This window comes from Perca fluviatilis, chromosome 24 (genome assembly GCF_010015445.1).
Source record: "Perca fluviatilis chromosome 24, GENO_Pfluv_1.0, whole genome shotgun sequence".
NCBI classification, from domain to species: domain Eukaryota; kingdom Metazoa; phylum Chordata; class Actinopteri; order Perciformes; family Percidae; genus Perca; species Perca fluviatilis.
Genome location: NC_053135.1, coordinates 20,841,407 through 20,851,250, shown reverse-complemented (window position 1 = coordinate 20,851,250; position 9,844 = coordinate 20,841,407). Strand labels below are relative to the sequence as shown.

Here is a 9,844-nt window from a genome sequence, read left to right as displayed (position 1 = left end):
AGCCTGTATGTATGCCTGTCTGTCTCTGTAAGCTGTTTGTCTGTCTCTAACCTGTTTGTCTGTTGCTCTAACCTGTCTGTCATTCTAAGCTCTCTGTCTCTAACCTGTCTGTCTGTTGCTCTAACCTGTCTGCCTGTCTGTCTCTCTAATCTGTCTGTCTGTGTCTCTAACCTGTCTGCCTGTCTGTCTAACCTGTCTGTCTCTCTAACCTGTCTGTCTCTCTAATCTGTCTGTCTGCTTGTCTATCTGTCTCTCTAACTTGTCTACCTGTCTGTCTCTCTAACCTGTCTGTCTGTTTAACCTGGGTGTGTGTTTTTCCTGTTTTGGTTGTTTGTGTGTTGGGTGTGGGGTTGTGTTTTTGTGTGTGTGTTTTTTTTTTGTTTTTGTTTTTTCTCGTTTGTGTTTTTTTTTTTTTTTTTTGTCTTTTTTTTTTTTTTTTTTTTGTTTTTTGTTTTTTTTTTTTTTTTTTTTTTTCTTTTTTCTTTTTTTCTTTTTCTCTTAAATCGTTTTTGTGTTGTTGGCCTTGCTGTCTCTCTTTTTTGTTTTTTTTTTTCTTTTCTGCCTCTCTTTTTTCTCTGTGTTTTCGTTTTTGGTTTGGTTTGTCTGCGTGGCTGTTTTTCTCTGCCGCCTCTCCCTGCTGCTTGGGCCTGTCTTGTGGCCTCGGCGGTTCGCCCCCCGTGGCTTCCCTGCCCCCCCCTCCTGCGGCGTCTGGGGGCTCTTTTGCTCCCCCCCCCTTTTTTTTTTTTTTTTTTTTTTTTTTTTTTTTTTTTTTTTTTTTTTTTTTTTTTTTTCACTAATTGGTACGGCAGATACCGTCTACAGTGGAGCTGTTCGACTAATGTTACTGGATTAAAACACATTTCGGTCAGTATTTTGTATTATTGACATAGCTATATCACAGAAATGTCTTAATATTTGTGTGTACTATAATGCCGTTGTTTTGTTTGACTCATATCTCCTTATGTTTGACTCATATCTCCTTGTGTTTGACTCATATCTCCTTATGTTTGACTCATATCTCCTTGTGTTTGACTCATATCTCCTTGTGTTTGACTCATATCTCCTTGTGTTTGACTCATATCTCCTTGTGTTTGACTCATATCTCCTTGTGTTTGACTCATATCTCCTTGTGTTTGACTCATATATCCTTGTGTTTGACTCATATCTCCTTGTGTTTGACTCATATATCCTTGTGTTTGACTCATATCTCCTTGTGTTTGACTCATATCTCCTTGTGTTTGACTCATATCTCCTTATGTTTGACTCATCCTTCACAAGCAATCTAGCCCAGCTAGCTCACACACAGCAGCCGACATGTCATCTGAACAGGCCTCGCAGCACTAACTAGCTACAGTGCCTTGCGAAAGTATTCGGCCCCCTTGAACTTTTTGACCTTTTGCCACATTTCAGGCCTCAAACATAAAGATATAAAACTGTAATTTTTTGTGAAGAATCAACAACAAGTGGGACACAATCATGAAGTGGAACGAAATTTATTGGATATTTCAAACCTTTTAAACAAATAAAAAACTGAAATATTGGGCGTGCAAAATTATTCAGCCCCCTTAAGTTAATACTTTGTAGCGCCACCTTTTGCTGCGATTACAGCTGTAAGACGCGTTGGGTATGTCTCTATCAGTTTTGCACATCGAGAGACTGACATTTTTGCCCATTCCTCCTTGCAAAACAGCTCGAGCCCAGTGAGGTTGGATGGAGAGCGTTTGTGAACAGCAGTTTTCAGTTCTTTCCACAGATTCTCGATTGGATTCAGGTCTGGACTTTGACTTGGCCATTCTAACACCTGGATATGTTTATTTGTGAACCATTCCATTGTAGATTTTGCTTTATGTTTTGGATCATTGTCTTGTTGGAAGACAAATCTCCGTCCCAGTCTCAGGTCTTTTGCAGACTCCATCAGGTTTTCTTCCAGAATGGTCCTGTATTTGGCTCCATCCATCTTCCCATCAATTTTAACCATCTTCCCTGTCCCTGCTGAAGAAAAGCAGGCCCAAACCATGATGCTGCCACCACCATGTTTGACAGTGGGGATGGTGTGTTCCAGGTGATGAGATGTGTTGCTTTTACGCCAAACATAACGTTTTGCATTGTTGCCAAAAAGTTCGATTTTGGTTTCATCTGACCACAGCACCTTCTTCCACATGTTTGGTGTGTCTCCCAGGTGGCTTTTGGCAAACTTTAAACGACAATTTTTATGGATATCTTTAAGAAATGGCTTTCTTCTTGCCACTCTTCCATAAAGGCCAGATTTGTGCAGTATACGACTGATTGTTGTCCTATGGACAGAGTCTCCCACCTCAGCTGTAGATCTCTGCAGTTCATCCAGAGTGATCATGGGCCTCTTGGCTGCATCTCTGATCAGTCTTCTCCTTGTATGAGCTGGAAGTTTAGTTAGGGGACGGCCGGGTCTTCGTAGATTTGTAGTGGTCTGATACTCCTTCCATTTCAATATTATCGCTTGCACAGTGCTCCTTGGGATGTTTAAAGCTTGGGAAATCTTTTTGTATCCAAATCCGGCTTTAAACTTCTCCACAACAGTATCCGGACCTGCCTGGTGTGTTCCTTGTTCTTCATGATGCTCTCTGCGCTTTATACGGACCTCTGAGACTATCACAGAGCAGGTGCTATTACGGAGACTTGATTACACACAGCTGGATTCTATTTATCATCATTAGTCATTTAGGTCAACATTGGATCATTCAGAGATCCTCACTGAACTTCTGGAGAGAGTTTGCTGCACTGAAAGTAAAGGGGCTGAATAATTTTGCACGCCCACTTTTTCAGTTTTTTATTTGTTAAAAAAGTTTGAAATAGCCAATGAATTTCGTTCCACTTCATAATTGGGACCCACTTGTTGTTGATTCTTCACAAAAAATTACAGTTTTACATCTTTATGTTTGAGGCCTGAAATGTGGCAAAAGGTCGAAAAGTTCAAGGGGGCCGAATACTTTCGCAAGGCACTGTAAGTTAGGTCTGAACAGCAGTAGGCCTGTCACACTATAGCCACATATAAGTAGTTTTTAATACTTTGGTTACATTACCGTGTTTTATTAACCTGAATTATGTTGCTGTATTAGCTTGCGAAGGAGCTATCCGTTGCTAACGCTAATTTATGTCAAAAAGCAGAAACGTTGGCTAACTACTGCCAAGATATGATTTCACGAGAGACCAGAGAGGTGTTATAAGACTCGTCAAGTGTTGTCATCTGTCTTAAAATGAAATCATATCTTGGCAGTAACGTTCGTTAGCTACTGCTTTTTGACATAAATTAGCTAGCTAGCTAACGTTAGCAACGGATAGCTACTTTGCAAGTCGATAAAATATAGCCTTGGCAAACAGAATTAAGTGTTAATAAAACACGACATCGATGTAACCAGTATTACAAACTTCTTTTAAGTGGCTGTATTGTGATGTTTTAGGTTTGTTCAGATGAATATGTTGGATGCATAGACTGTATCCATGCTGGGCTAGCTAATGTTAGATTTCTTGTGAAGGATGATGTTAGTAACACACGGAGATATGTAATTCAAAAAACGGTGTTGTGATTAACACAACTATTAAGGCATGTCTGTAATATACCGGTCGGTCAATAATATAAAATACTGTGGATCAGTGCTTTCCAACCCTTCTGGTCTGAGGTTCCCCCACATCCCTGTCATATAACTCACATACCAGCCCCGTCAATTCCCAATGTGTTCACACTATCAAAATAAAGTGAATATTCTTACATTTTCATGCAATTTAACTGTAGACATTTAGGTTGGTTTGGTCAGAAATTCTACTAGCTTGGCCTTTTACTTGAAGTGTGGTTAATGTTTTAAAAGTCATCCATTACTTTTAACTAATCATTTCAACTGTTAGCTAAGTCAGTAGGCCACTTTTAGCTGTTTATTTCTACCACTGATTACTTCGCTATATGTTTAAACATGCGTTGAGCTGTTTTAGCTGATATATTGTTTTAAATCAGTCATAATTAAATTATTTTGATTAGTTAAGCTGCTCCACAATCTTTCCAAGTACCCGCTGGCGACAGCAGAGATACCCCATGCTGGGGAATCACTGCAGGTGTGGTGACTGTAGATATGTCTTTCCTGCTACTTGCGATCTAATTGGAGACGAACAGCCAATCAGAATTGACCTTTTGATTCTGCGATTGGTTGGTTTTGTGGCACACTGTGAAAATCTGAGCGAGCGTGTCTAGAGTTGAGCGCAGAGAGAAGAGGTTGAGAGCGAGGGAGACAGGACCGGAGCGCAGCAGCTTCTACCTGCGAGCAGAGAAAGACATAAAAATACATTTATTGTGCCCGAAATAGGTTTTTCTTTACTCAAACTAAATTATTTTTTGCGGGTATAAATTTCTGTTCAAAATGTAATGTAATGTGCTCGCAAAATATACAATTACTCGCTCAGGAATGTGACACATATATAACGCCATACTCTCTAACCTGTCTGCCTGTCTGTCTGTCTCTCTAACCGGTCTGTCTCTCTAACCGGTCTCTCTAATCTGTCTGTAGTAATCTGTGTGACTCGTGTTGTTGTCATGGGAACAGAGTGATGTCATCGGTGAAGGTGGAGTGTGTGGTGAAAGCGAGTGCTCTGATTGGTGAAGGGCCGGTGTGGGAGGAGTCAGACCAGACGCTGCTGTTTGTCGACATCGCCGGACACAAAATCAACCGCTGGAGTCCAACGACCAATCAGATGCAGTCTGTGGAGACAGGTCGGCCAATCAGCATGCAGAAAACACTCAGTGTCTGTCTGATGCTTGGTTGTTTTTGGTGATTTATTTAAACGCCTTAAACACTTTCAATGTTTATTTACCCTGTCTGTCTCTCTACCTGTCTGACTCTCTAACCTGTCTGTCTCTCTACATGTCTGACTCTCTACCTGTCTGTCTCTAGAGGACTCTGTGGGCTTTGTGGTTCCCCGTGTCTCTGGTGGTTATGTTGCCGGTGTGGGTCGCAGCATCGTGGCTGTTGATTGGTCAACTGAGATGATGACATCACTGGTGGAGGTGGACCAGGACAAACCGACCAATCGGCTGAACGACGGGAAAGTGGACCCGGCAGGACGCCTGCTGGCAGGTCAGTCTCTCTCTCTGCCTGTCTGTCTCTCTGCCTGTCTCTCTCCTTGTCTGTCTCTCGGCAAGACGCCTGCTGGCAGGTCAGTCTCTCTCTCTGCCTGTCTCTCTCTCTCTCTGCCTGTCTGTCTCTCTGCCTGTCTCTCTCCTTGTCTGTCTCTCGGCAAGACGCCTGCTGGCAGGTCAGTCTCTTTCTCTGCCTGTCTGTCTCTATGCCGGTCTGTGTCTGCCTGTCTCTCTCTCGGCAGGATGCCTGCTGGCAGGTCAGACCCAACATGAAAAAGTCTGTTGCCGTGGTAACCGTTGGTTAGGGTTGGTAAGGTCACCTGTCTGTGTGAGTGCTGTTGCCGTGGTAACGTGTGTGTGTCCCAGGTACGATGGGGAAGGAGGAGAGACCGGCCGAAGTTCAGAAAGGACAAGGATCTCTGTTCTCTGTGGCCTCTGACCTCACTGTTACCAGACACCTGAGACAGGTACCTGTCTGTCTGTCTGTCTAACCTGTCTGTCTGCCTGCCGGCCTGTCTGTCTAACCCGTCGCTCTGTCTAACCTGTCTCTCTGTCTAACCCGTCTCTCTGTCTAACCTGTCTGTCTCTCAGGTGGACATCTCTAACGGGATGGACTGGTCTTTGGACCAGAAAACATTTTTCTACATCGACAGTTTGTCTCTGACCGTCGACGCCTTCGACTACGACCTAAACACAGGAAACATCAGTAAGACTCACCTGTACCCTCTCACCTATACCCTCTCACCTGTACCCTCTCACCTGTACCCTCTCACCTATACCCTCTCACCTATAACCCTCTCACCCTACACTCTCACCGAACTCTCTCACTCATACCTCTCAAACCTGTAACCTCTCACCTGTCTCCCCTTCTACCTTATACCCTCCTCACCTATAACCCTCTCACCTAAGTAAACCTCTCAACCTATTCCCTCACTCTGTACCCCCTCAACCTGTACTCCTCTCAAGCATTTACTCCTCCCCACCTGTTCCCCCTCCTCACCTGCAATTCTCCTTCACCTGTACCCTCAACCTATACTCCTTTTCACTCCATGTTCCCCTCTCACCTGTACCCTCTCACCTGTAACCTCTCACCTATACCCTCTCACCTATACCCTTTCACCTGTTCCCTCTCTACCCTGTTCCCCCTCACCCTACCCCTCACCTACCCCCTCCTCACCTTGTACCCTCTCAACTAACCTCTCACCTATAATTCTCTCACCTGTACCCACCCCCCTACCCCTCCTCCTAACCCTCCCACCTTAACCTCTCACACCCCCCTCACCTATCACCTCTTCCTCTCTCACCTTGTTCCCTCATCCTCCTACCTCCCACCTCTCCTCACCTATACCCCTCTCCTACACTCCTGTAATTCTCCTCTCACCTATACCCCCTCTCATCCTATCCCCCTTCACCTGTAACCCCTTTCACCTTGTAATTCCTCTCTCACACACACTCCTCTACACCTAACCCTCTCACCTATACCCTCTCACAACTCTTACCTTCACCTCACCCTTCCCTCACCTGTACCCTCTCACACTTGTAACCCTCCCACCTTACCCTTCTCCTCACCCCTTGACATACCCTCACCTATCACCTGTAACCCTCCCACTTATAACCCTCTCACCCTTACCCTCTCACTTACCCTCTCACCTATACCCTCCACCTTACCCCACCCACCCTCTCACCTTTACCCTCCACCTATACCCTCCACCTTACCCCAACTACCCCCACCTATACCCCACTATACCCTCCACTTACCCTCCACTATACCCTCCACTTACCCACTTACCCCCACTTCACCCCCACTACCCCACTAACCACACCCCACTCACTTACCACCACAGTACCCCACCTTACCCTCCCACTCCTCCTCACCCTCCTCCCCTTAAATACCCTCCCACTCCCACTCCTCCTACTCCTTACCCTCTCACCTATCCTCCTCACCTGCACCAACCCCACCCACCAAACCAATGTTCCTCTCACCTATACCCTCCTCACCTTTCCCTCCCTCCCCACTCCCATTCACCCCTCCCTTCATTTATACCCTCCTCACCTATACCCTCACCTGTAATTCCCTCTCAACCTATACCCCCTCACCTAACCCCTCCTCATCCTTACCCCTCTCACCTACCCTCCTCACCTTCTCACCTCTCCCATCCCTTAACTCCCTTCCCACCTTCACTCCCTCCCCCACCCACCCCCCACCCTACCCCCCACCAACCCCCCACCTACCCCCACCACCCCCACCTAACCCCCACACCCAACCAACCCCCACCCCCCCACCACCCCCACCACCCCCACCCACACCCCCAACCCCCACCTCCCCCACCACCCCCACCCACCCCCACCCACACCCCCCCACCTACCCCCAACCCCCCACCCCCCCCAAACCCCCCACCCACCCCCACCCCCCCCCACCCCCCCCACACCCCCCACACCCCCACACCCACCTTCCACCTCCCACCTTCAACCTCCTACCCTACCCTCTCATCCTCTCCTTACCCTTTCACCTCCTTCCCTCACCTGTTCCCTCTCACTGTAATCCCTCTACCTCACCTACACCTCTCACCTGTACCCTCTCACCTATACCCTTTCACATTTACCCTCTCACCTGTTCCCCTCTCACCTGTACCCTCTCACCTGTACCCTCTCACCTATACCCCACCTCAATCCCTCTTCACTACCCTCTCACCCTATACCCACCGCACCCTCCGCCCTTGCCCCTCACCATACCCTCACCTTGCCCCACCCTACCCTCTCACCTTACTCCTGACCTACCCTCCTCACCTTTCTCCCACCCTTCCCTCCCCACCCACCCCTCACCTTACCCTCCACCTACCCCCACCCCCCACCCTACTCACCCACCCCTCCACCCCACACCCCCCCACCTGACCACCTTTTCCTCTCACCTCTCCCCACTACCTGTCCCTCTCCAATCTCACACCCCTCCCTCACCTCCCCTCTCCTCAATTTACCCTCCCCACCTGCAATTCCTCTCATCCTGTAACCCTCTCACTATACTCCCTCCACCTACCCCCCTCACCCCTCTACCCTCTCACCCCTATACCCCCTCTCAACCTGCCACCAACCCTCCCACCTGTTCCCCCTCTCACCCTATACTTCCCCTCACTCCACACCCCTCCCACACCTAATCCTCCCCTCACCTACCTCTCCCCACCGTTCCCTCACTAATTCGACCTCCACCGCAACCTCCCACCACATCCTCACTCGCCTCCCATTCCTACCTTTCTCTTCTAACCATACCACCTCTCACCTTTCCTTCACTACTCCAACCTCCTACCTCCACCACTCATCTCCATTAGACTCCACCTCACTTCACTCCCTACCTTACTCACGTCACAACCAAACCCAGCCACCCCCCTACTTGCCGGCGTGGGGCGGGGGGGGGGGGGCGCCAGGGTTGTAACACGCCACATGTTAACACGCTAACATGCTAACACGCTAACATGTTAACACGCTAACATGTTAACACGCTAACATGTTAACACGCTACGGGTCAGTCCCACACGCTCACATGCTAACATGTTAACACGCTACGTGTCAGTCCCACACACTAACATGTTAACATGCAACAGGTCAGTCCCACACGCTAACATGCTAACATGTTAACACGCTACGGGTCAGTCCCACACGCTAACATGTTAACATGCTACGGGTCAGTCCCACATGCTAACATGCTAACACGCTATAGGTCAGTCCCACACGCTAACATGCTAACATGTTAACATGCTACGGGTCAGTCCCACATGCTAACTAGCTACGGGTCAGTCCCACACGCCAACACGCTAACATGCTAACACGCCACGGGTCAGTCCCACACGCTAACATGCTAACACGCTACGGGTCAGTCCCACATGCTAACAAGTTAACACGCTACAGGTCAGTCCCAGACGCTAACACGCTAACACGCTATGGGTCAGTCCCACACGCTAACACGCTACAGGTCAGTCCCACACGCTAACACGCTAACACACTACGGGTCAGTCCACACGCTAACATGCTACAGGTCAGTCCCACACGCTAACACGCTAACATGCTAACACGCTACAGGTCAGTCCCACACGCTAACACGCTACAGGTCAGTCCCACACGCTAACACGCTAACACGCTACGGGTCAGTCCCACACGCTAACACGCTACAGGTCAGTCCCACACGCTAACACGCTACGGGTAAGTCCCACATGCTAACACGCTACGGGTCAGTCCCACACACACGCTACGGGTCAGTCCCACACGCTAACACGCTAACATGCTAACACGCTACGGGTCAGTTAAAGATGAAAGTGAAGATCTGGTCCGTGGGTTTGTGTTGTATTCCATCTGTAATATTTGTGTCCCTTTACTATTTTTCCTTATGTGGTTATACATGGTTAAAATGTGTGTCTGTGTGTCTGTCTGTCTGTGTGTCTGTGTGTCTGTCTGTCTGTCTGTCTGTGTGTCTGTGTGTCTGTCTGTCTGTGTGTCTGTCTGTCTGTCTGTGTGTGTGTGTGTCTCTGTGTGTGTGTGTCTGTGTGTGTGTCTCTGTCTGTCTGTCTGTCTGTGTGTGTCTCTGTGTGTCTGTCTGTCTGTGTGTGTGTCTGTGTGTGTGTGTGTGTGTGTGTGTGTGTGTCTGTGTGTGTGTGTCTGTGTGTGTGTGTGTCTGTGTGTGTGTCTGTCTGTGTGTCTGTGTGTCTGTCTGTCTGTCTGTCTGTCTGTGTGTCTCTGTGTGTGTCTGTGTGTGTG

The 9,844-nt window shown here is 48.0% G+C and overlaps 1 protein-coding gene across 1 annotated transcript; it reads left to right on the top strand.

Moving 5' to 3' along the window:
• The first annotated feature begins 786 nt into the window (after nucleotides 1-786).
• On the top strand, nucleotides 787-5,950 carry rgn (regucalcin). Its single transcript, XM_039792558.1, has 5 exons — nucleotides 787-864; nucleotides 4,569-4,735; nucleotides 4,917-5,099; nucleotides 5,468-5,568; nucleotides 5,693-5,950. The coding sequence occupies exons 2-5, from the start codon at nucleotides 4,573-4,575 to the stop codon at nucleotides 5,948-5,950; spliced, it is 705 nt and encodes a 234-aa protein (XP_039648492.1). The 5' UTR covers nucleotides 787-864; nucleotides 4,569-4,572.
• Nucleotides 5,951-9,844: the final 3,894 nt, after the last annotated feature.